This window comes from Peromyscus californicus, unplaced genomic scaffold, assembly GCF_007827085.1.
Source record: "Peromyscus californicus insignis strain IS unplaced genomic scaffold, ASM782708v3 Scaffold_20__1_contigs__length_68692818, whole genome shotgun sequence".
In the NCBI taxonomy this organism is placed as follows: Eukaryota; Metazoa; Chordata; class Mammalia; order Rodentia; family Cricetidae; genus Peromyscus; species Peromyscus californicus.
Genome location: NW_026294503.1, coordinates 47808115 through 47833474, shown reverse-complemented (window position 1 = coordinate 47833474; position 25360 = coordinate 47808115). Strand labels below are relative to the sequence as shown.

At 55.0% G+C, this 25360-nt stretch overlaps 1 protein-coding gene across 1 annotated transcript; it reads left to right on the top strand.

Moving 5' to 3' along the window:
* Window positions 1–6671: 6671 nt before the first annotated feature.
* LOC128116856 (NADH-cytochrome b5 reductase 3) lies at window positions 6672–24732 on the top strand. Its single transcript, XM_052748476.1, has 9 exons — window positions 6672–6802; window positions 12678–12809; window positions 16130–16202; window positions 16475–16581; window positions 17719–17848; window positions 18231–18314; window positions 18458–18543; window positions 19567–19666; window positions 23627–24732. Exons 1-9 carry the CDS (start codon window positions 6782–6784, stop codon window positions 23797–23799), a joined length of 906 nt encoding a protein of 301 aa, XP_052604436.1. The 5' UTR covers window positions 6672–6781; the 3' UTR covers window positions 23800–24732.
* The last annotated feature ends 628 nt before the right edge of the window (window positions 24733–25360 follow it).

Below are 25360 nucleotides of genomic sequence, written 5' to 3'. Positions count from 1 at the left end.
GTCCAGGGGACCTGGCCAGGTTCTTCTTGCCCCGTAGGTAATGAATCCTCCTGGCTGGGAGGTATTCTGTAGACTTGGACGACTTGCAGAGAGGATTACCACACCATGCAGGGGCGCCAATGCCTGTTTCAACAGGACCAGCCCTGCTTGCTTAGAGATTGCTCAAGGATGGATCTAGGTCATGTGACTTCAAAAGAGGCTTCAGGGGTGGCTTTGGTGAGATGAGAGCCAAGCTCATCACCCCAGCACCCCCTTCCTTCTAAGGGTCCTTCCCATACCCAACAGGAAGTTACCTGTGGTTTCTACTGGCCTATATTAACCTCTCCTTTCACTGGAGCACCCCCAGCCCTGCTTTTCTGTTTTAAAAACTTTGAAACATAATCTCCTTCACACTTTTAAGAGCCAGGGATTATGTCCTTAGTGCACAATGGAATATTTCACAGGCCCTTCAGGGATCTAGCTGGAGGAGTTATGTGTCTATGTGTCTAGTTCTTGCTCTCCAACCCAGGGAGTAGAGCCCCTACCCTCCCTCCCCACCTCGATCCCCGGTGTCCCCTGGGGGCTTCCAGAAGCAGAAATGACATTGGTGGGCTCCTCTGAGCTGAAGCATCTCTCCTTCCAGAGAGTTCCTTGCAGCTCAGCACCCTAACCCACTCCAGTGTCTCTCCGGGGCTGGACTCACTGTCCCTCTCCTTGGGCCCACACGGCCCCTTCATTCCACAGCTGGACTCAAGTGTTTCCTGGGCTTTCCAGATCATCTCCTACAGGCCCTTGGACCCTGCTTGTCTCCCATGCTAGGCCACTGACTAACACATTGCTCAATCTAGTGGCCCTCTGCCTGGTCTTCCTAGCCAGTGAATCCCAAGCCTGAGTTTGGAAATGTCTTTATTCTCTGACCAAGGGCCTGAGCCTTGGTACGGTGCTAGTCACTGCTGTTACCCCCTCACTGGTCTCTGGCCCTTTCCCTTACTGAACCTTCCCTAGAGCCACAGGGGGAGCTTATGCTTTGTTGTAGCATGGGTTTTAGAGGGTGTGTGTGTGTGTGTGTGTGTGTGTGTGTGTGTGTGTGTTGTGCTTGAGACAGGGTCTTGTGTATCTCAGGCTGGCCTTGAGCTCATCTGGAACTCCTGATCTACACTTCCATTTTCTGGGTGCTGAGAGCCCAGATGTGCACCCCAGGCCTGGTTCACAGAGCACTTTTAGAATGATCTGTCAGTGGCCCTCCAAGTTCAAGTCCCCTGCCCAAGACTGCAGCTACTTCCAGAACACCTTGGTGTTCAAGCCCCCCCCCCCCCCCCATAGCTTCCAGCTTTACTTGTCCGTCTCATTTCCCTGGCAACCGCAGCCCAACTTCCTACATTCAATAGTACCTGCCCCACGTATTTCGTTCAGCACATTTGAGCAGAAAGTTATTCACTGTTTGCCTGAAATTTGAATTTAATTTTACCTGGTGCCAGGCCAACAATTGAGACATCTGAAATCCTAGGGCTTCACTGTAAATATACCCCAGACAGTATTTGGGACATACTTATACCAAAATGTTCATTTTATATATATGTGAGCTATACACACACACACACACACACACACACACACACACACACACACACACACACAAAATCTGGTAGCACAAATCCTGGACCTCTAAGTAGCACCCGGGGTACCTCCAGGAGCAGGGTAACTCCAACCCAGGCCTCCAAATCTGCCCTTGAAGTCTGCCTGGGAGCCTTTATCCAAACCCTTCCCAATCCACGGAAGGACTGGAGTCCAGAGCCCCTCAGGAAGTGGCTCCTCAGTGCAGATTCAGTCCTCTGATCTTGGCTAGCCAGGTGACTCGGCAGGGAAAGTCTTGTCTCCGAGACTGATGACGGAGTTTGCTCCCTGGGTCCTAAATGGTGGAAGGAGAGAACCGTTTCCTTTTTTTTTTTTTTTTGATTTTTCAAGGGTTTCTTTGTGTAGCCCTGACTGTCCTGGAACTCACTTTGTAGACCAGGCTGGCCTCGAACTCACAGAGATTCGAAAACTGTTTCTTAGTGGGTTGCCCTCTGACCCCCACACGTATTGTAGTACATGAGCACTCATATCCACGTAAATAAATAAATAAACAAACAAATAAATAAAAAAATCAATTCTCTGTTCTCGCTGGGCCATGACTCACTCCTATACCAAGCAGAATGAACTTCAACCTTTTTTTGGATCAGGGGTCTGGGCTGGGTTGGGGATTCTCTGCCAATGCCTGAAGGAAATGGAGTGACAGGGAAATTCTGGTCTTAGGTCATAGGAGGGCCTTGAGGGACGGATGAGGTCATGGGTCTTTTCTTTCCCCTAAAGCAGTTTCTAAACCGCTTCAGTGACGATTGTTCCAGGCAAGGGACACTGAGGACATTGAAACCTGGGATGAAGTTGCTGGGAATTGAGACAGTCACAGGAGATTCAAAGTAAAGGGTCACCTTACCCTGGGAAGATCTGGGGAGTGCCAGGTGCTACAAACAGTGGAGAAAGCTGACACTGCACATCTCCCGATTTTATCTGTCACCAGATAAAAGGAGGCGGGAGGACCTGCCCAGTAAGCGCAGGGTGCAGTTCGCAATCCTTGCCATCTGTCAGGAGGCTGAACCTGGAGGAGCGCTGCACAGGCAAGGCCAGCTTGGGCTGCAAGTGAGCTCCAGGCCTACTGGGGCTGTCTAGTGAGACCCTGTCTCCAAAACAAAAGTAAAAATCGTAAGAAATAAACCAAACCACTAAAGAACTGTAACAAGGATGCTGGTGGCCGGGGGGATGAATTGAAAGTCTGGGAAAGACAGAAGACCGATCTGCGGGAGGGGGCGCGCGCGGGGGGGGGGGGGGGGGGGTGTGCCGCATACATTTAATCCCAGCACTTGGGAAGCGGAGGCAGGGGGATCTCTGAGTAAGAGGCCAGCTCCAGGATGGCCTCTTGTCGCTGTCAGCTCCTTGCAGAAGCCTGGGAAGAAATCTATCCCCGTCTCTAAAAAGAAACTGGACCACAGCCTCCCTCAGCTTGTTCTGCCTACCATCCCTGGAACAACATCCCTACCTGAGCTGAAGCCTGGATCAGACCGAATGGGGAGAGGTCAGGGCTCAGAGGAAAGGTCACAGGAATAGGGACTTCGTCCCCCTGGGAAGCAACAACTTCTGGGCAGAGCTCAACCACGTCACAGAGATCTGAGCCCCAGGAAGAGGATTGGTTGAGAGTTGAGACCCAGCTCAATAATCAAACAGAACAAGCCAGGCATGGTGGAACAAGCTTGTGATCCAGGACTCAGGAGACAGAGGCAGGAGGATCACTGGGAGTTGGAAGCTAGCTTGGCCTACGTAGTGAGAGAGATACTGTCTTCAAACAGACACCAAATCAGACAACTTCGACAGCGTACTATGGGGGAACTCAGTTCTTACCAGGGCTGGAGGAAGTCAAGCACTGGGTTAGTAGGCCTGGGGACCCCGGCAGCTGGAGAGTGTGGAGAGAGGAGGGGTCTCCGGTGGCTTTTTTTCCCCCTGGTTTTTGAGAGAGATTTCTCTGTGTAGTCCTGGCTTGTCGTGGAACTCACTCTGTAATCCAGGCTGGCCTTGAACTCAGAGATCCACCTGCCTCTGCCTCCTGAGTGCTGAAATTAAAGGTGTGCACCACCATGACCATTTTTTTTTTTATGTCTGTGTATGTGCACATGTGTGCAAGGTTCTCAAGGTTCTCATGGAGGTCATTTGGTTCCCTTAGAACAATGGCTCTCAACCTTCCTAATACTACAACCCTTTAATACGTTCCTCCTGCTGTGCTGACCCCCCATCATAAAATTATTTCATTGCTACTTCCTAACTGTAATTTTGCTCCTGTTATGAATCACAATGTAAATATCTGTGTTTTCCGATGATCTTTTGGGGTTGAGATGCCCGGGTTGAGAACCACTGCCCTAGAGCTAGAGTTAAGGTGGTTGGAAGTGCTGGGAACTGAACTCCAGTCCTCTGGAAGAGTAGCATGTGCTCTTAACCTCTGAGTCAGCTCTTCAACCTGTGACTCTTCCTCTCTACAGTCCCGTGGTCACAGTGACTTTCCTGACCACATACCTCTTCCCTCCCCTAAGCTGACAAGATCTGTCTAGATCTTGGCATCAGCTTCCACTATTCTCCACTTTGATATCAGCTCTGTCTCCTCAGGTCACGAGTCAACACAGCCTGGAGGTCACAGTCAGGGCACCAAGCTAGTATGACATCTGCTGTGATATCCAGTTCCCTTTCTAGTTCCTGAAATATCAGGAGTAAAGCCCAGTGGTGGTGGCACACACCTTTGATCCCAGCACTTGGGAAGCAGAGGCAGGTGGATCTCTGAGTTCAAGGCCAGCCTGGATTACAGAATGAGTTCCAAGACAGTCAGGGCTACACAGCAAAAACAGTTCGAGGCCAGCCTGGTCTACAAAGTGAATTCCAGAGCTGTTACACAGAGAAATTCTATCTTGAAAAACCAAAAACCAAAACCAAACCCAACAAACAAAACACACACACACACACACACACACACACACACACACACACAGAGGGGGGGGTGAGAGAGAGGGAGGGAGAGAGAGAGAGAGAGAGAGAGAGAGAGAGAGAGAGAGATTGCCAGTGGGTTGAAGTATGTGTGCAGACAGGTTCTGAAACAGCAGAGAGGTGTCCCAGTAAGGAAAGGTTGACTGTGACCTATGACCCCTGTTACTTTCAGGAAGGGAAACAAGTGTGAAGAGGTTCGGCCAGATAGAAGAGATGGGCAGTCAATAATGATCCCAAGGAAGGCGACAGTGAGGGCTGGAGAGGGGGCTCTGAGGATTAAAGGGAAGGGCGCCTGCTGTGCAAGCTTGAAGACCAGGGTTCTAGTCTCCAGGACACATTTCCTAGGCTACTTACTTTTAGGGATCAGAAGAGCCTCCACAGCACCCACCCTCGCCCCTTTCGAGACAAGGTCTTACTCTGTAGAACAGACCGGCTTGAGTTTGAGATCCTCCTGCCTCAGCCTCAGAAGTGCTGAAATTCAAACGAGACCATACTTAACTGATGCCAGATCTACCCTCCCATTCCAGGGTAGTAGGGGCCCCTCCTATGGTTGTTTCTTTGAGGCAGGGTCTCATGTAGCATAGGCTAACCTCGAGTCAGTATGTAGCCAAGGATAACCTTGAATCCCTTATCCTCCTGCCTCCACAATCCAAGTTCTGGAATTACAGATGTGCCAGCCATTATTCCTTATTTATTTATTCATTTCATTACTTGAGACAGGGTTTCTGTGGTGGTTTGAATAAGAAATGTCCCTCACAGGCTCAGGTAGTTGAACATTTGGTCCCCAACTTGTGTCGCTGTCTGCAGAGGTTTAGGAGGTGTGGCCTCTCTGGAGAAAGTACTTTCATTGGGGGTGGGCTTTGAGAGCTTATAGACTGGCCTTTTGTACAGTTCTCTCTCTCCATTTAAGATCCAGACGTTATCTCTCAGCATCTTACTCTTCCACCATGCTTGCCTGCTGCTTGTGGCCATGCCTCCTCGTCCTAATGGGCTCTTACCCCTCCGGAACTGTAAGCTAAAATAAACCCCTCCTAAAATTGCCTTTGGTCATGGTGTTTTATCACGGCAACAAAAAAGTAACTAATACAGCTTCACTGTGTAGCCTGGAACTGCACACAGATCCACCTGTCTCTTCAGTATTGAATACATGGGTTGTCACCACAGGCCCTAGTTCCGTATTTTCATGCAACAAGTCCCTTGCTCACTCCCTCACTCAGCCCGCCAAGTTCCCATGCTCATCGGGTCTCACATCACTGAGGGCAGCAGCCCCATCTGTCTCAGCTTCTCTAGCCTCTCCCATCTCCTGCATCTACCCACTTTGTCCCTACCTCCAGCCTCTGTGGATTCTGTGTGCCCTCAAAGCGGTCTTCTCTTCCCTATCTGGCCAGTACCACGCTGAAGAATATTCCAGAATACCAGGGACGCATTCACTTGCCCACTAGGCCACACATTCAGCAAGTGTTTATTGAGTACCTACATGCTAGGCTCTGTTCTGGGTTCCAGGCACACAGGAGGCTGACTGCAGAGCCCTGACCCGGGGAAGCCCACAGTCCAGCAGGATGGGTATGAGGACGTAGAGCATCGTGAATGAACAGGTGGGATAACTTAAGCGGTACAAAGACCGCTCTGCACCAGTTGGGTCCCTCCAGGGAGGGGTCAGAGCCGGCATGATTGAAGAGGTGGCATCTGAACTTTAATACGGAGCTGGCCTCAGCACATTTGGGAGATTTGTTCAGGAGGGAACGACCAGTTCAAAGGCTGGAAGGGTAGGGCAGGGCTGTGGCCTGAACTCGGTGGTCAGTGGTGTTGGCAACACGCCCTGGGATGCGAGCTGAGCCTTGGCCAGCACAGCCAGTTCCTGCAGGCTTCCAGGACCGAAGGTTCAGGATTTAAGAGCTTATCATGGGGACGCCATCTTGCTCTCTTCACCGGGACAAAACAGGCCCAGAGGCGACAAGCTACCGCCCGAGGCCGCACAGCGGCGCCCCAGCAGCAGATCCCGCCGAGCCTCTTCCGTGTAGCGCCGTCAGCCACTCAGAACGCACTCCTACCTTCGCAGGACGGAAGTGGTGGGCGGGGACACTAGGGGCCCCGCCCCCAACCCGCCCACCACAGCGCTCCTGATTGGCTCCGCAGAGCGGCCCCGCCTCCGAGGTGTTGCGGCTGGGGTGGGTCGTTGGGGGAGCGGCGGGCGGAGTAGCGGGTGCAGAAGCACGCAGCTACTGTCTTCTCTGCCACCATGGGGTCCCAGCTGAGCACGGTAGGTGGCAGGGGTCTGGGGTCGCCAGCGCGCACCGTGGGGACACGGTACGATCCGGGACACCCAGCATCCGTTCACGCGCACCGCGCACCGCGCACCGCGCCCCACCCGGCCCCTTGCAGACCGTGACTCACGCCCTGGCCAGTGGCCGCGCCACGCCGGCCCTGCCGCAGGCCAGAGGGGCCCGGGCGCGGGGCGGACATTGGGCGACCCTTCCTGGGTGTGCACGAACGTGACAGGGGATGAGTGACGTGTGTGCCCGCGTGAGTGGGCGTGACCTGTGAGAGTGAGAAAGTTGAAGCGGCTGAGCCGGTGAGAATGTGGAACGCATGCATCTGTACCGAGTGAGTGCACACGTGAGGGCTTTGTAAATGTGAACGTGAAGATGTGACAGTAGGTGCACTGGTGTGTGTGTGTGAGAGAGAGAATGAGGGTGTGGGCGTGAAGACGTGTGAATAGAGGACACGTGTGTGCTGGCATGGCCAGAGTAAGTACTTTGCATGGGTGCATGGGCAAGGTGTATAAGCTATCTCTAGATCAGTGATTTGGTGCATCCTCTTGCCATAAACAAGGCTGGTAGCTGGCCAGGATCTTCTGTGCTGTCTGCCCCTTGGCTACCTGCACACGCAGGCCCTGGCCTTTTCAGTTACACAGCTGTGCTGTCACTGAAGTGTCATTTAGACTTGGCCACCAGCCCAGGACACTGAGGATGCTGGGACCTTCTAATATCTATAACTCTACCCTCTTGCTGTCACTCTGGGTTGACCGAGGCCCCCCTGGGCAACCCTGGAGACCACCTCCTCTCCCTGATTTCTTGAGAGCATCCATGTGAAGTGTGCCCACCCCCAAACACATAAGCACACCCTGGCCTTGAGGTGCCCAGCTCTTTGGATGTGGGGAAATTAGGCCAGCACCTGTCTTGGAGGGTGTCCTCTCTGCAAGATCCAAGACTTCTGGTGAAGACAGGCAACTGGCTTCTTGGCCTGGCATTTGCTATCTGCTCTTGAGAGAGTGGCCAACCCAGGATGGTCCGTTCAAGGAGCAGACTGGCCCAAGGCAAACATGTGGCATCACCCCAGAGTGACATCATCCCACAATGACATTCTGACCAGTTTCCCCAGAGACTGCCCTGGGCCCCCTGCCCTCCCCTGCTTTCCAGGTTCTCCTCACCTTCTGGACCACGTTGGTGGGTTCATCATGGCACCCCAGCACCTGGCTGTTACATCCATTCATGTTACATCAATAGTAGTTCCTTACAGGCAGCAGAGCTCTGTCTAATTATCAGGAGACCCACCCACCCACCCACCCTGGCCTCATCTCTCCAAGGGTTGCTTGGTATTGTCCTTGACTTACGGGACTGACTGGGGTCCCACTTAGTCCTCAATGCCCACAGTATATACACCATCCAGCCTCCCGTCCGGGAGGCCATGTGCTCTGTGAGTGGCTGCTGGGCATTGGGTGTACCAGATGTCTTATCTGGGCCATGCAGGCCTTGTGGGAGGCCTTCTGCATATATTGGGGTTCCAGCCCAGGGGATGGTACTCGAGTCAGCTGTCCATCTGGAAAACGTTGCGGGCTTGGCCTGCTGTTCTGGACTGCCTGTCTGCCTGTCTGTGAGTTCCAGTAAGCCCCGACAGACCCATTCCTCTTGTAGAGCAGATAAGGTCTTCCCACTGACTCCTGCCAACCCTGGGCCTGGTTGGTAGCTTAGAATCCACAGAGGGTGGCTCAACTATCCACCTGTCCCTCCTCCTGGGCTCCCTTCCCCCATGGTCTGGAGCCCAGCCCAGAGCCCCCCCTGCTTCAGGACTTCCTCCATTTCCTCCCGCTTCCTCCCACTTAGAACAAGACCGGGAGGGCTGTGGTCATTTGATCTGTCAGGACAGCAGGCGAGTGGGTGGTGGGCAGGTAAGCGAGTCGATGACTGGTTTGTTTAAGCCCCAGGTCAGGGAGCTGGCACCTGGGGGGAGGCCGGGGCTGGGCTGTCTGCCCAACCTCCCTATCCAGCTTTGGCAGAGTAGATTCCAGAGCCCTAGAGGGAAAAATGCCAGAGTGAGCAGCCAGGCAGGGTGTCCTGCGGGTGGGGAGCAGGCCATGCATCCCTTAGCTATGATGGTAAGTGAGGTCAGGGCTCCCCCCTGGAATCCTGGCATCCAGTTTCTTTTACCCCTCTTTGCTGTCAGAGCAAGAAGAAGAAGGGGTGGGTTTATTGGTACATGGTGCGGCATGAGGGTCAAGGTCTGGAAGCAGCTGCCCTCAAGGACTTGAAACTGGTTGGCGTAAGATGGTGTGTGTGTGAGAGAGAGAGAAACTGGGGCAGTGACTTCTCAGCCGTCTGCCTCCTGTTTATTTGGCCGCTGCTGCTGGGACTAGGGTGGTGCCATGGAGGCATGAGGGACAACTTGTTTACTGTATGCTAGTGAAGACAGAATACACCCAGCCCCATGGTGAGTGAGTCTGGTTGGGCCTCTAACTGTTGGGGATCAAGCCTTCACTCTACTGCTCCTGGCCTTGGTGCGGCTCCTCTGTGACTGGTCTGTCGCCCCGTCTAGTTTGAGCTCCTTGGGCCTGGGGTTTACCTGGACCACACACGTACACACCTACCTTAGGCCCAGGAGTGCCTGCTGAGGTTGTTGACTGAATGAGTGACAGCTAGGACAGCTTGTCACAGCTGTCTTTCCAGATAGGAATTTTTATATTAGGAAAGGTTCCCCTCTCCCTTCTCAGTGTCCAGAAGTGGCCCTGGGCTCAGGCTTGTCACTGGAGCGACTGTTTTCTTCCCTGAGTTGGGAGTGACGTTAGCGCCTCCCAGATGCAGCCTGAGGGTTGAGGTAAGAGGCCAGTGCTTGTCAGGAGCAGCCAAGAGGCAGGTCCTAGCTCATGGAACCTGCACCTTCTGAGCATGCGCCAGGACCAGGGGCAGGTGGCATGGCTCCCTCCACAGCCCGTGCTAAGCCTAAGGTCCGTAAGGCAAATTGGATGCGCTGAATCCTTTTCTCATTAGGGAGCAGTCTTGGCTTTTGCCCTGGTTTCTGGAACAGAGAGACATGCGGGGTCAGGAGAGAGGGATGATGTTGTTGTCCTTTTGGTAATTGCACAAATATTTGCTGAGTGCCTCCTGCACCAAATGCTGGGATAATGGTGACCAGGCAATCCTGTTACCCGGAGACAGGAGAGGTTGGCCATTCTGAGCCCAGGGCTCGTTGGGGGGGGGCGGGGGCTGTGTAGGGACTGTAGCTTATGTTCTGGGACCACACCTAGGTAGTGTAGACACTACCCTCAAAACTGACCAGCACTGGTGGGTTTAGGGTGAGTGAGGATTGTGGGCTGGTCCACACGGAACGAAATCTGAACTCCATGTTGGGCCTCTCTGAGCCTCCTTTGTTAAATGGGGATGTGTCGAGAGCTGCACTTCTGTATTAGTCACTGTTCTGCTGCTGCGATCAAGCACCGTGACCAAAGGCAACTTAAGGGAGAGTGGGTTTTGGCTCAGGGTTTTAGAGGGACAGTCCATCATGGCAGGGAAGGTATGGCAGCAGGGAGCTGGGGGATCACATCTCAGCCACACACAGGAAGCAGAGACAGCTTGTCTGTCCCCTGTGATGTTCTTCCTCCAGCAAGGCTGTACCTCCTAAAGGTTTGAGGACCTCACTAAACAGCACCATGAACTGGGGACCAAGGGTTCAAATCCACGAGCCTATGGGGGATGTTCCCCATTCAAACCACAACAGGAGGGTCAGGAACAATCCAGATGTGTGGCAGGCCCTGGGAGGCCAGCTGCAGGCCAAGGGGACTCCGGCTAGTGAACCTGTGTACTCACAACAGCCCTGCTGGGGGGGATAAAACAGGGCACACAAAGCATAGGCCCAGGTGGACAGTCATTGGTGCTCATCCCCAAGGCTCCCAACAGTGGTGGTTTCTGGATGTGGATTTGCTATGTGCCATGGAACCGTCCAGCAGGATGGAGAAAAATTCCCCAGGATGGTCCCCAACCCCAGAGAGCTTACAGAGAAGTTAAGGATGTGAAAAGTCACCAAAGGCCTGGTTAGCTAGGCATGACTCCTCAGGAAAGATTGAACATTTGAGTTGGATTCTGAAAGATTCATAGGAGAAGCTGGTTGGATGCATTTAGGGCAGAAAGAGTCTGTGATGTGGACACAGTAGGACCTGTCCCCAGAGGTGGTTCAGGAACAGCAAGATGGGACTGAAAAGTCCTGAAGTCAAATTGCAGTCTCATTCTTATTTGGTTTTGTCCCCACGGCCAGCCACTTGCTTACCCTGAGAAAGCCGGCAGATGGTGGTGTGAATATGACCCTGAGACTTCGGGGCAGGGCAGTTCCCTCCAGCCGGTTTCTCAGTAGCTTAGAGTAGCCACTAGACTTGCAGGCAAGGGCTGAAGTGTGTGTGTGTGTGTGGGGGGGGGGGGGGGTCCCAGGGACACGTGGCTGGTGTTTGCTCTGTGCATGACCTTTGGAAGTCTCATTCACTTCCAGAGCCCCAAACCTTAGGGGACCCTTTCTGAGTTCTGGCTGGGCCTCAAAACTGGGTCTCTTAGAGCTTACACTCCATGGTGCCAACTTGGTCCTTCAGTGAGCCTTGGGACAGGTAAGGTGTTTGCGTGATGCCGGGCACAGTAGTACTCGTTAAATGGGTGTGGCCCAACAATTGGCCCTTTTTAGACCCTATGGGTCACATACCAGGGGCCCGTGGGGTGCAGCCTTGACTAGGAGAGAGACAGTTTGTTCTGGGCCCAACAAAGGGCCCTTGGTTGCTGGAACCTGCAGGGCCGGTTTGGGGGGTGAGGAGTGTATCAGGTTTACTGTCCTCCATCTCTCAAGTTGCACACCCCTCTGGGAATCAGGGGCCCCCCAGCTTAGCTCACTGCTCCTTGGGAGGAATGCCTCATAGTGAGCATTACATTCTTTCTGCAGATGGGGCAAGAGGCTCAGGCTGAGTGTCCTTCTGAGCTGCTGGAGGGTGGGGCATCCTGGCAGGGCTTTGACAGAGGGGGGCAGTGAGCGAGGATATCCTTCCTTAGGGGGTGCCAACCAAATGGCTCAGTGGGGGTGTGAGAGCACTTTTCCTGTGATCAAAACACCTGGCAGAAGTAACCAGAGGGGAAGGACCTTTTGGCTTGGTGGGGAGATCATGGCAGTAGAGGTAGGAGCCTGTGGTTGAGGCTCTTCACATCCCTGCTAACCAGGAAGCCAAGGGCCGGGGCCAGATCCAGTGACTCACTTCTTTCAGCTAAGCCCAACTTCCCAAAACGGCTGCCTAGGGCTACTCAACTGGTGAGGAGCAGTGCCTCGGCCATTGCTGAAGGCAGAGGCCAGCACCCAGGGAGAGACTCAGGCTCATTATTTGTGGGGAGTGACTCAACTTCTCCAACCTCACTGGCTGGTTTCCTTGGCTCTGAGGGGGAAGCAGGGAGGGGAAAGTGAGGAGCCAGTGACCCTTAGGAAACTGTTCATGGCTGCTTGGAGGCCTGTGGGCGGCGCAGAGCTCTTAGGAGGCTTCTGAGCGGGGCTGAGAACTGGAACTTGGGCCTGGGATTTGACTCAGTCGGGAGAGTACCTGCCCAGCATGCAGGATACATATGCTTGTAATCTCCACCATCGGGAAGTAGAAGCAGGAGGGTCAAAACTTCTCTCGTGGCACTGGGCACAGACGACTGAGTGATGGGTTGGCACACGTCTTGAGTCTGGTTTTGATGGGTTCTCCTAGTGGTCTGCCAAATGGAGTTCCCTGGACAAGGCTGGAGGAGAGAGGTCACAGGAGGAAAGGCCTGGGGATGCTGGTGAAGTTGTCACCTGTAAGGGAGTGGCGGGGCTTCTTCCCGCCCGTGTTGACCTTGGGGCCCACTCTGTCCTTACAGTTGAGCCGCGTGGCGCTCTCCCCCGTCTGGTTCCTCTACAGCCTCTTCATGAAGCTGTTTCAGCGCTCCTCACCGGCCATCACCCTCGAGAACCCTGACGTCAAGTACCCGCTGCGGCTCATCGACAAGGAGGTGACTGCCCCAGCCCGCGCCCCAGCACGCCTGTGGCTTCCCCCTCTCATCTGCCCGTTTTGCAAATGGAGAGAACACGGGGATGTCCCTTCCGAAGGCCATGGAGAAGTGGCAGAGGGATTCAGACCCTGTTAACAGGAGGTCGACACAAACGCCTGTTCTCTCCAGATAGGGCATAATGACAAACCAAAGCACCGGTCCACCAAAAGCCACACCAGGGAACCATTGAATTTATTGGGCTCCCTTACAAAGCATGGGTGACTGTGGGTGACCCCAAAGCAGCCACACCACTGAAAAACCTCACCCCGACATGAATGATTTGATTTTCCCACGTGGCTTGGGTGGAGGACCCCTTGCGTTAACCCTGTGTACTATATAGCACCTTAGGAGGCCCCTAGGCCAGGTCAGTTAGGCAGAACCCCACAGCTGACTGGGAGGTGCAGAGGCGGGTGGCTGGAACCTCAGGTGAGGGTCCACTGACCCTCCCCAGCCCATCCTATGAGGGAAAGTCGACCACAGGCCCAGTCTGGGGGTGGGGTGTCTCTTGCACGTAGTCAGAGCTGCACTGATGAAGATGATAACTGTTATATTGGGGGGCAACGTAACACCCCATGACCGTCTCCCACCACGTTCACTGTCCATGGAGTATCAGAGTGGGAGGGGCCCTTTGGGACTTTGGGTACACATCCCTACTTAGCCTGGGGAGCAGGGTGAGAGGCTGAGCACCCTGCCCCTTGGAGATAAGAGCTCACCCTTCCCCTGCCCGTGTGGTAGATACAGTCTGGTCTTCGTTAGCCTGGATGGCTTCCCCTCGCTGCCTCTGGAACTGTGTCTGGACAGGACCCAGGCTGAGCTTCTCCCCTCCTGCTCAGCCGCCCTCCCCTTTCCTCGGGGCCCTCCCAGCTCTATTCCTGGCTTCCCCTAGATGCTTCCAGAGGGGTGTGGCAGGAAAACTGAGTCAGGGAGCACAGAGTCAAAGCCTAGAGGAGTGGAGGAGGAGCCTTGGCTTCAGGCCCTGGGCTCAGGTCTCCACTCAGAATACGTGACCGTGGGATTGACCATCTCAGTGGGGACCTGATGGGACTCATGTATGTAAATCTGCATGTTCTCAGAGGTATAGAGGAGACAGAGGGAAAAATTCAGAATGAAAAACGAGTCCTCTCCTGCTGAGACCTCTGTGGCCTCTCAGTAAGTCTTGCACAAGTGTAGACACACGCATACCTTTTTTCTTACCAAATTGGAGTTCCCATGGTTGGTTGGTTTTTGAGACAGGGTCTCACTACAGTAAGTGAGGCTGGCCTGGAACTCACAGAAATGCCCCTACCTCTGCCTCCTGAGTGCTAGAACTAAAGATGAGCACTGCTTGAGTGCCAACAGACCCAGCATCATGGTGTTTTGTTTTGTTTCCCTGGTTTTTCAAGACAGGATTTCTCTGTGTATAGCCCTGGCTGTCCTGGAACTCACTGGCTCTCTTTCAACTCAGAGAAGTGCTGAGATTAAAGGAGTGTGCCACCATACCTTGCCAACATCATGATTTTAATAATGCATTTATTTTTATTTCATGTATTTTTTTTATGTGTTGGCCTACATCTACATCTGTAAGAGTGTTGGATACCCTGGAACTGGAGTTACAGACAGTTGTGAGCTGCCATGTGGGTGCTGGCAATTGAACCCAGGTCCTTTGGAAGAACAGCCAGTGTTCCCAACCGCTGAGCCATCTCTCCAGCCCCCAGCATCATGTTTTTAAACTTTGTCTGTCAAGTTTTTGGCTTGTCCTGTTACTGAGCATGGAACCCAGAGCCTTAAGCAAGGTGCTCCGGCTCTGCCCTTTACTTCAGTCCTCTTAACCTGTTTTTGTTTTGGATTTGCGTCTCCCCTCTCTATGCTGCGTGTTTATTCTTGAAGTGTGACATGATTAGCGTGTCCCTGTAAAGTTCTGCTTGTGCGGTGGACTTCCCCTTCCCACCCATGGCTGGCCCAGCAGGCTGTGCTGGAAACCGCAGGCTGCTTCCATTTTACCTGTACAGTACAGATGGCGTTTCAGGAACTCAGGGCCGCCTTGTTGTGTTTGGTTTGTGTGCGTCTTTTCTGAGACTGTCTAGTGTCTTTTATGAGGACACGAGGCCACACCGTGGGGACCCTCCTGTCCCCGTTGAACGGGCACATGGCATTTCTGGAGTTCAGCTGTTCCCCTCCCCCTCCCCAGCCTGGCGCTGCCATGTCAGCAGGTGGACCTGCTTTGTGGTCCTGCCAAGCTGTCTTGTAGTTATCAGTATTTCCTCCAAAAAACCCCCAAGGGTAGTGTCTGTCCTTGGCCCTTAGGCCCAGTCAATAGTGCTGAACTCTGCTCCTAGCCAGCTCGAGGCCGCATTTGGCCCAGTTCAAAGGTTCCGGGAGGCAGGGTGGCCCGCAGCTTTGCCCCGAGTGGTGCCCGGTTGGGCTTCTCCAGTGTTTCCTCTGCTCAAACGTGCAGGGTGGGGTTGCCCCCAACGGACAGACTCCTTGTGCTGACTTCCTCCTGCGGGCCAAGGCCTTCTTTCTCAATCTGACCTAATGTGGGGAATGCACGTCACCCCCAGGTGTTAATGCTGTGGCCATCTGTGGACGATTGCCTATGTGGGTGTGGCCCTGCAGCTGCTGGCTCTTCCAGCTTGGGTGCCAGGAGAACTCACTGGCAGACTTCTTGATCCTCCTATGGGGGTCTCAGAGGGTTGTTTCTCAGTCCTTTCCTTAGGCTCTTCAGCAGTCCCTGGCCATCCTTGCAGGGGAAGTGGCCACCACAGTCCCCCTGTTGACTATACCCTAGTGCCCAGTCTGTGGGTGGTGGAGGCCTGACTTTGGGCTCTCGACTGTGGCCAACCCCACGACCTCCCAGGCAGTGGAGGCTACTGTGGCCCCTGGCCCTACATAGCTCAGCCTCAGCCACTCACTCACTTCTTGTGGGCTTTGGCTGCGGTGGCTTCTAGAACCTTCTACTGCCAGGCTTGACACCTATGACTCTGTCACAGCTCTGCTCCTTCCCTAGTCCAGGCGTAAGTGTCTCCTGTTACCTTCGGCCCAGCGGTGAGTAGAGGTGGCGCCTCCCACCACCACCACGTGGAATTTTCTAGACTGTCTGATGTCCTCCCTTTGGGGCCACATGTTCAATCTTGCTTTGACCACCCTGCTGTGTGGCCCTCTGTGCAAGAGCGGAGGCCCCCACGCACATGCGCCTGACCGTCCCCCCAAATGTGTGTGTGCTGGTGACGTCACTGTCACTGCTGAGGGATAGTGGTGGTGGTGGTGGTGCTCTGAGGTCCAGCAGCTCTGCCTCTTTGCAGATTATCAGTCACGACACTCGGCGTTTCCGGTTCGCCCTGCCTTCGCCCCAGCACATCCTGGGCCTTCCCATTGGTGAGTCTGTCCAGCCCAGCCCATCTCCTCCCTGGAGTCCACTGGGAGGAGGGGGCAGCGCCTGGCCTTGCAGAGTAGGCCCGTGTCCCCGACGGTGGCACCAGCACAGGTGTAGAGACCAGTGCTGAGGGGTCTGGGAAGCCCTTGTGACGGGGGAGGGCACAGGGGGAGCCAGGCCAGGGTATGAATGTGAGACAGGTGTAGGGCCATGGGAAAACAAGCTCCTGGGGGGGTTAGCACCCGACCCCAAATGACCCCTCCTTGTCTTACAGGCCAGCACATCTACCTCTCGAGCAGGATTGATGGGAACTTGGTCATTCGGCCCTACACCCCCGTCTCCAGCGACGATGACAAGGGCTTCGTGGACTTGGTGGTCAAGGTGGGGACCCCAGGGCATGGCTGCGGGTGGCGGGGTGGAGTATGGAGACCTGCTTCCTACTCAGGTGGCAGAGAAAGGGAGACCCATAGCCGAGTGGGTGATGGCCAGGTGAGGAGAGAAGAGGGAGGGAAGAGCCTTCCAGGTGTAGAGGCTCTCAGGTTAGCAGGCTTGAGAACGGCCAGTCAAAAGTGCAGAGCAGAACTGGGCGGTGGGGGTGCTCACCTTTAATCCCAGCTCTCCGGGAGGCAGAGCCAGGTGGGTCTCTGTGAGTTTGAGAGCAGCCTGGTCTACAGAGTGAGTCCCAGGACAGCCAGGGCTACACAGAGAAACCCTGCTTCTGAAAAAACAAAACAAAACAAAACCAACCAAACAAACAGTGCGGAGCGGGCCTTGAGGGATGGTTAGGGGTGGAGACATCGCCGGGCTAGACAGGGTTCTGTATGTCCCAGTCTGGCTTGGGACTTTGTCCAGAAACAAAGGAAATGGTCCTGGACCGAGCGTCTGTTTGGGTTGGAATCTCTGGTCAGATAGGAAGAGTGCGGGGAGGTGAGGAGTCTAGCAGAGAGAGAGAGACAGAGACAGAGACAGAGAGAGAGACACGCGGGCCATAGACAGGCCCCTCCCAGTCTCCGTGGCTCCTGCTGGCCCTGGATGCATCAGAGTCTGACAGTGTTCTGCCCACCTCTCCCCTTCCCGGTCAGGCTCCTGCTTACCTTCAAGGTCTCAGCCCCTGGGAAGATGGCGGGGCCCAGACATGGGCACTGCTACTCCTCTGTGTCCATCGTATTCTTAGGCCATTTGTACCATAGGCCTCGCCTTTCCCAAGACAGTAATCCCCCAGGGGCCCGTAAGGAAGTCCCTTCAAGGGGGATGTTTGTGTGACTGCTGAAGTGTGTACCAGGAGTGGGGGCTGGGCTGAGCTGATGCCCAGAGCCTCACTGTGCCGGCAGATGTGGACACAGAACCTCAGCTGGTACAGCACGGTCCCTCCAGATAGTAACCCTGTGTAGCAGGTAGAAGCCTTGCTTTTGTGAGGTGTGGGGTGGAAGGCTTAAGTTTGGGGTGAATGGGACCTTAGGAGAGGCTGGGGTGCCCCAAGGCTGGCTGGGGACTGAGAGATACCTGTGTGGCTTGCAGGTTTACTTCAAGGACACCCATCCCAAGTTTCCTGCTGGAGGGAAAATGTCTCAGTACCTGGAAAACATGAATATTGGCGACACCATTGAATTCCGGGGCCCCAACGGGCTGCTGGTCTACCAGGGCAAAGGTGATGAGAGCAGGCATCCCTGGGAACTGGAGAGCTGGGGGGGGCTGTGTCTGGGGAGACTGGGGGGTGGGGACAGGTGGTGTTGCCCCCTACCTTGGTCGGTGGCTGTTTAGAGGGTAAGTGGCCGGTGCAGGGGCTGCCCCTGGCTGTGCTTGGGGGGGACCAGGTTCATTTGCAGACTCAGTGCCACCCAAACTAGCCAGCCAGTGTCTGAGTGGGAATCCTCCGCTCTGCCCACCTTTGCTCTCTCTTTTCCATGGAGATCTCATTTGAGCAGGGTCCTGGATTCCAATCGTCACTCCCAACTGCCCGGGACTGTGTGGTGTCCTCCCTGCCCGGACCCCGCAGGGCTTCGCTGCTTCAATCACCCTTCTCTTCCTAGGGAAGTTTGCCATCCGTGCAGACAAGAAGTCCAACCCTGTTGTCAGGACGGTGAAATCTGTAGGCATGATTGCAGGAGGCACAGGTAAGGGGCGGAGCCCTGGCTGAGCTGGGGGTGGGTCAGGATGTGCGGATGGGAAGCGGCAGGTCCGAGGCCAGGCCCGGGTGCCCCATACCTCTCCTTGCTTGGGTGCCTGGTGTCAATGTGTGAGGACCCTGTTTTTATAGGCATCACCCCAATGCTGCAAGTGATCCGCGCCGTCATGAAGGACCCAAACGACCACACCGTGTGCTACCTGCTCTTTGCCAACCAGGTCAGTGAACAGTCTCTAGAACAGGCAGACTTGGGGCTTGGCCAGGTCCTGGGCAAGAGTCTGAAGGCTCTGCAGAGGTGCTGAGGATGTCTGGAATGAGGGGCAGGGCGAACATTCTGGCGGCAGCAGGTGTGGGTGGCTGCTGAAGGGGGAGCCCCGGGGCATCTCCCCATTCCTAAACTCCTTCCTCCACACTTGGTGCTGCCCAGGCAGAGTGTGGAACTCTGGTAGAGTGGGAGGACACGGGCCTGGGCAGAGGCGGAGGTGAAGTGCCGGGGGCTTGGTGAAGCCTGGCTTTTGTGACCTGGGTAGCCTGGCACGAGGAGTTTGCCCTTTCTGCCCTTCTCACTGGTAGACTAGGCTGGTGAAGCAAGACTGTCGCGCAAACCTTCTCAGGTCCTGTGTTTGGTGGCTGAATATGAAATTATGTGAGGTCTCTAGGGGGACCAAGCTGAGTCCACCTGTCCCAGCAGTATAGAGGCCGGACCCTGGCACCTTCTCAGATATGATTCAGGTCATCTTGTCCCCAGAGCCTGTCAGGCCCAGCTCTGCACTCCCCATGTATTGGGCACAGCAGCCCAGGGGAAGCATGTTCTGCCCCCGATCTAGTCTCAACTGTCCTGAGACTTGGTCCCTGCAGAGCTGTAGGAAACACCTTGATGCCCTCACTGGGAGAGAGGGAGCTTAAGCTGGCCGTAAACCCACAAAGTGGAGACTGGTCCTGAACTCATGATCTTCCTGCCTCTGCCTCTGGCTGCTGGGATTATAAGCATGTGCCACCATGCCCAGCTCACAGGCTCTGTTTATAAGGACCCGTTGGTCAGCTGCTTTGAGAGGCTCTGCAGAGGTGGCTGGAGAGGGCCACTGGGTCACTCGGACTCTCGTGAGCTTCAGTATCTGCCTCTGAGTCGCCAAGTGTGGCCTACAGGGGCATGACGGTCCACCCCTGGGTCTGTCCCTGCTGAGGTCCCCAAGGGCAGTCCCTGAGTCACCTTTCCTGACTGGGTGGCCTGTCCCCTGCAGTCCGAGAAAGACATCCTGCTGCGGCCTGAGCTGGAGGAACTGAGGAACGAACATTCCGCTCGCTTCAAGCTCTGGTACACAGTGGACAAAGCCCCGGACGGTGAGCATGGGGAACCCCAGGTGGAGTGGGGGGCTGAACCCTCAGCCCTGAGCCTTCACCAGGCTCATTTAGCACTCACGGCCTGTTCATGGCCGTGGGGGAACCAGATCTCAGAGACGGGAAGTACGTGCCCACATCCCACAGCTCTGAAGCAGCAGAGACAGGGCAGGAATCCTGGTCCTTCAGTCTCCACACTGCCCCCCTGGACAGTGGAGCCCACACTATCTCCTTGGGCCTGGCTCACTTTGGGGTTGGGGGTCGGGCGGCAGCTTCTGTGTGATTTGTAATCTGTAACAGCCTTTGTATGTGCTTTTTTCTGGTCACTCACTCTGGAGAGGGGCTGGGGTGTTACGGTTGCCCTTATACTGCCATGCGCCTGCATAAGCTGTGGGTCAAGTTCATGGTGCTGTGGAGGAGCCAGGTCCATGCTGGAAGGAGGGAACGAGGCCCCCAAACTCCTGTGAGACTGCTCTCTGGGAGCTGAGCTGTCCTTCGTATCCTGCTTTGAGTAAAATGAGAGAGTATAAGAGGTCCCATCGGTATTGGGCTGGGCTCACTCTGCAGACGTGAAGCCCTGGGTCTGACCTACATCCTAACACAAACTGGACATGATGGTGGCACATGCTTGCAATCTCAGCGCTCAGGAGAAGGTGGGAGGCAAGAGCATCAGAAGTTCGTCATTCTCAACCACATAGCAAGTTCCAGGCCAGCCTGGGCCACAAGGGACCCTATCCCCTTAAAACAACAACAGCAGTAACTAACACTGCTTCCTCCATGACCGTTTCTAGTCCCCCCCTGGGAGAGAGAGCAAAGATAGACTGTTTCTAGTCCCCCCCTGGGAGAGAGGGCAAAGATAGACTGTTTCTAGTCCCCCCCTGGGACAGAGAGCAAAGATAGACTATTTCTATTAACCCCAGGTGGAGAGGGCAAAAAGATAAGACCGTTTCTATTTATGTTGGGTTGAGAGAGCAAAGATAGAGTAAAGGAATGATTCCACCCAAGTTCACCCTGGTGCCCACCGAGTTTATTGGGGTTAGTTAGCTAGGAGCACAGCTGCAGGGCCCCTTACAGGAACACGGTGACTCTAAAGCAGCTGCATCACCCAGAAGCCCACCCCAGCATGGGTTATCCCTCATGACGGAGGAGGCTTCCCAGGAGCTCCCTGGGCACCTTGCAGGCAGCTCCTTCCAGAGTCTCCTCTGCCTACGGCCTTTGTAATCCCTTCGTAATCCCAGGGAGGCCTTGGGGAGTCTCCCACACTTGTGGAGTTTTATGAGCCTTGGCCTCCCTCCTCCCCCGGCAGGAAGGAGTTTCAGTGGGAAATAACAGCTACTCAGCTCCATGCCGGCCAAGCCCTGTGTGTGTGAGTCAGCGAGGCACTGGGTGTGGGTGTCTGAATGGCTTCTGTTCTTCTAGTAAAGAAAGAGGGAGTGGGAGATGGGTTTGCTTGGGAGCAGCTAACTGGAGACCACCCTCCGGAGGGGGTCAGGGCCAGGGCTGCCCCCTCGTGGTGGTCTGTGGAAATGCAGGCCATCTTGCAGGGCTGGTTTCCCTAACAGGGCTAGGGCAAAAGTTGGGTAATCAGCTGGCATTTCCCTTTTATTCAATACCACCCTGACCCACAAGGAAGAAGCAACAGGCCCTGAGGACCTAGACACAGAGACAGCAGCCCATACATGTGGCAAATGCTAGCTTTCCCCGGGGCCACCTTTGGGACCCGCGTAAGGAAACACCGTGCGGAGATGCCTTGTGAACCTCTCCTCTGTACCTGTCTGCGCTGTCAGTCGGCTCGTTCCCAGGCAGCTGTCTGGCTGCGCCACGCCTTGTTCCAGAGGAATCCTAGGAAGCCTGCCGTGACTCACACGCTGAGTCAGAGGGGGTACAAATGGAATTTAGAAATGGAAGAAAAACAAGGGCTGGCCTGAAGTGGAGTCAGGGATGGGGCTCACACAAACATTGGCTGTGATGCCTGCCTGCCACAAATGGGCCTCGTATGTCACCCCGACACTCCCAGCAGCCAGGGTGCAAAGGGAAATGTGTTCAGTTACTTACCTCGTGGGATCCCTGCTCGGAGGACATGATGGATCAAACGGTGGATTCTTCCCAGTCCTGGGGTCTCCTGGGACTGTATTGGCCCCTCCTGCACCTGGGGACCCATAGAGACATCATAAAGGCAATGCCTCCTTGTCAGCGCCTTTAAAAAAATTAACATTAACATTGCCGGGCGGTGGTGGCGCACGCCTTTAATCCCAGCACTGGGAGGCAGGGCCAGGCGGATCTCTGTGAGTTCGAGACCAGTCTGGGCTACCAAGTGAGTTCCAGGAAAGGCTCCAAAACTACACAGAGAAACCCTGTCTCGAAAAAAAAAAAAAAAAAAAATTGTGTGTGTGTGTGTGTGTGTGTGTGTGTGTGTGTGTGTTGCGGGTGCATTCCGACGCATATGTGTGGTGGTTAGAGGACAAGTTTGTGGAGTCAAGTTCTGGGACTCGAACTCGGGTCACCAGGCTTGGCTTGCACAGCAAGTGCCTTGATCCACGGCCCCAGCTCCGTGTCCCCAGTGCCCTTTTTTTTTTTTTTTTTTGGTTTTTCGAGACAGGGTTTCTCTGTGTAGCTTTGCACCTTTCCTGGAACTCGCTTTGGAGACCAGGCTGGCCTCGAACTCACAGAGATCCGCCTGGCTCTGCCTCCCGAGTGCTGGGATTAAAGGCGTGCGCCACCACCGCCCGGCCCCCCAGTGCCCTTTTTACCCTGAACTTCTGTGTTGTTTCTGTTGCTGTTGAGGCTTTGAGGAAGCTTGTCTGGGTTTCAGAGGACAGAGACAAGCAGGAGATAATCCCGAGTGATGGGGACTGGCGGGGTTGAGGGGCCTCTGCCAGGCCTGGTGGAGCCCTGAGTCTCAGAAGCAGCCTCAGTGGCAGGGGTCAGTGGCCCGGCATCCCCCTGCTCGGCCGCCGCCTCCACCTGTCTACCTCTGAAAGCAATCCAGGGATGTGCCCACAGGGGACAGTTCAGGGACTGGCCTGGAGCAGGTACCCCCAGATGGAGCAAAAGGTGTCAGAATTGTTCTGAGCATCCTGAACCAGCCAGCAGGTCCTTAAACATCAATATTGGACCAGAACCCTCCCCAGCCACCGTGCGCTGGCTCCTCTCTGATGTATTACCTGTTATGAGGGATGGGAACGGTGGAAATAGTGTGCACACAGGCCCAGGAAAGGAGGAGGTGGCAGGACCTGGAGGGAGCAGCTGCCACCCAGGGCCCAGGCCTAGAGTTTGAGTCTGCCCTGGCCTCATTGGTGTCAGATCCCGGATTGCTCTTACATGTTGCCCCTTCAGGGGATTTTTCCTCGAACTCACATCCTCACTTCCCCTGTCTCTCTCAGGTGCTGGGATTTCAGTCCTGAGCCTGTCATTTCTCCTGGCCTGCTCATTGTTTACTGAGTAACAGTTTTAGGCCAGGGACCAGAAGCCAGCTGTGAACAAGACCCTACTTCTTGGGAGCCGGCTCTGGGGGGGGCAGAAGAGCCAGGCAGTGAGCTTGCCGCTGGGGTTCAAGGTGTAGAGAGTGTCACTCCGACCAGCCTGGGCTGGACACCGCCTCAGGGAGACTCGTTGGGTGTGACCTTCAACAATTCTGGGTCCTCTGGGCATCTGTTTCTGTAAAACAAAATCCATGTGCCATACCCTGGGCGGGACACTTGTTTAGCATGCACGGGCCGAGCTGCATCCTATCATTATAAGACTCAATAATCCTATGATAGTTGGGGGGGCCCATGGGGCAGGTTTTCAAACTGTAGGGTGGGTGAGGGAAAGCAGGAAGGCCTTGTTTTCTGGTTGCAGGCTGTCAGGAGGTATTGGGTGTAGGGATGTGTGACATCTGGGAGGGGTCAGGATGGACAGGGGCACTGTGGGTCAGGTGGGCAGTGGACTCCATTCTGACTGAACTGGTCCCTTGTTTTACAGACTGGAACTACAGCCAGGGCTTCGTGAACGAGGAGATGATCAGGGACCACCTTCCACCGCCTGGGGAGGAGCCGTTGATACTGATGTGTGGACCTCCACCCATGATCCAGTTTGCCTGTTTGCCAAACCTGGAGCGAGTGGGCCACCCCAAGGAGCGATGCTTCACCTTCTGATGGCCGGACGCTGGCCACTCCCGTGCCTGCTGCTCATGTATTCACCACAGCCACCTGTCCACCCTTTCCATCCCTGCCACTGTCCCTCACCCTGACATCAGCTCACATCCATACTGGGGCCTGGGTTCAGCCTGGCCTGCCCGGCCCTGGTCATCCAGCTGTACTGGCCCCTGAGGGGCCTCTTTGGGATCAGGACTTTGTATCAGGTGACCCCTGTTGACCACTTTCTGCATAGGCTCCTGTTTGGCACTAACTAGCCATTATCAGAGATGTCCCATGAGCACCCTCTTACACACACACACACACACACACACACACACACACACACACACAGAGACAGAGAGAGAAAAGAGAGAGAGGGACAGACAGACAGACAGACAGAGAGCGCTGTCAGTACCACGTCTACCCATTACTCTGGACCACACTATAGAAAGGAAGAAGGAAGGGTAACAGCCACAGCCCCAGGACCCATGCCTACCATCCAACCACCTGCCTTAGGCCATGACCTGGCCTGTGCCCCTCACACTACATTAGACGGTGACACCCAGAGGTTCTCTCAGGAGGGTGTCTGGCAGTGACAGGCTACCCCCCACTGCTGGCCAAGCGTTCCTGGGGCAGCACATGGACCTTTCCAAAACCTCACGGCCTCCCCCTGCAGCCTTGGGTGCCCTGAGTCGTCAGCCCAACAGAGTGGGGTGGCCCTTGGGATCCCCGACGTGGTCCACAGCCACCACTCTGGCTTGTTCCTCCACCCCAAACCTCCCTCCCGCCCGGTCCCCAGCCTGGGGGAGGGCGGCTGAGCAGTGCCTCTTGCCTCGGGGACACACCCGGTGCCTGGCGCGGCCTCCAGCAGGTGGTGTCGCCTTCTGCACACCGGCTTTTTTAGTCATTTATGGGCAGAAAAGAGTTGAAGTAAAACTTTGCTAATACTGACCCTTCTGGAGTCTTCATGGGGATCGCCAGGGAGGGGCAGGAGAGACAGACGTGTGTTTTATTTCTGATAGGCATTTGTGTCGCCTGTTCAGAGTTTGGGAAGTGGGGGAAAGTAGATGGGAAGTCCACCCTTGTCCTTACTGATGACTGTCACTTCCGGGTCAGGACAGCCCTGTGGAAGATGTAGAGTGGGGCGCTCATTGGTGCTCTTTCCTGGTCCACTGTCCATGTTGAGACTTCCCTGTGATGTCTCTGCCATTGCCTTCTCTTTCCTGATTCCTAGCTCTGGATTCTTCTGGGAAAGATGTTAGGCTGATAACATTTGTAAGATGGTCACTTGAAGACAGATCAGGAGGGAGTGAGGGCTGTTCTTCAAACCGTCCGGCAGGAAAGCCACCTCTGATGTCATAGCTGGGATGTCAAGACCTGACCCCACTGGGGCAGATGTTCAGGCAGTGAGAATGGGCTCCAGGGTGTATAGTTGGAACAAGCAGCTTCCCGAAACATCAAGAAAAGCAGGAGGCTGGAGGGGCTGGGGAGCTGGCGAGGCAGTGTATGCCTGAATTCCAGCCCTGGGAAGTGGTCAGGAAGGTGAGCAGGTTGGCCAGCCAACCTAGCCTATTGATGA

What these genes read in the sequence shown, in the direction of transcription:
- LOC128116856 (XM_052748476.1), top strand. Translation starts at nt 6,782, where the DNA reads ATGGGGTCCCAGCTGAGCACG. An exon ending in TGCGGCTCATCGACAAGGAG is followed by an intron (nt 12,810 to 16,129) that starts GTGACTGCCCCA and finishes GCCTCTTTGCAG; the next exon opens with ATTATCAGTCACGACACTCG. An exon ending in ACCTGCTCTTTGCCAACCAG is followed by an intron (nt 18,544 to 19,566) that starts GTCAGTGAACAG and finishes TGTCCCCTGCAG; the next exon opens with TCCGAGAAAGACATCCTGCT.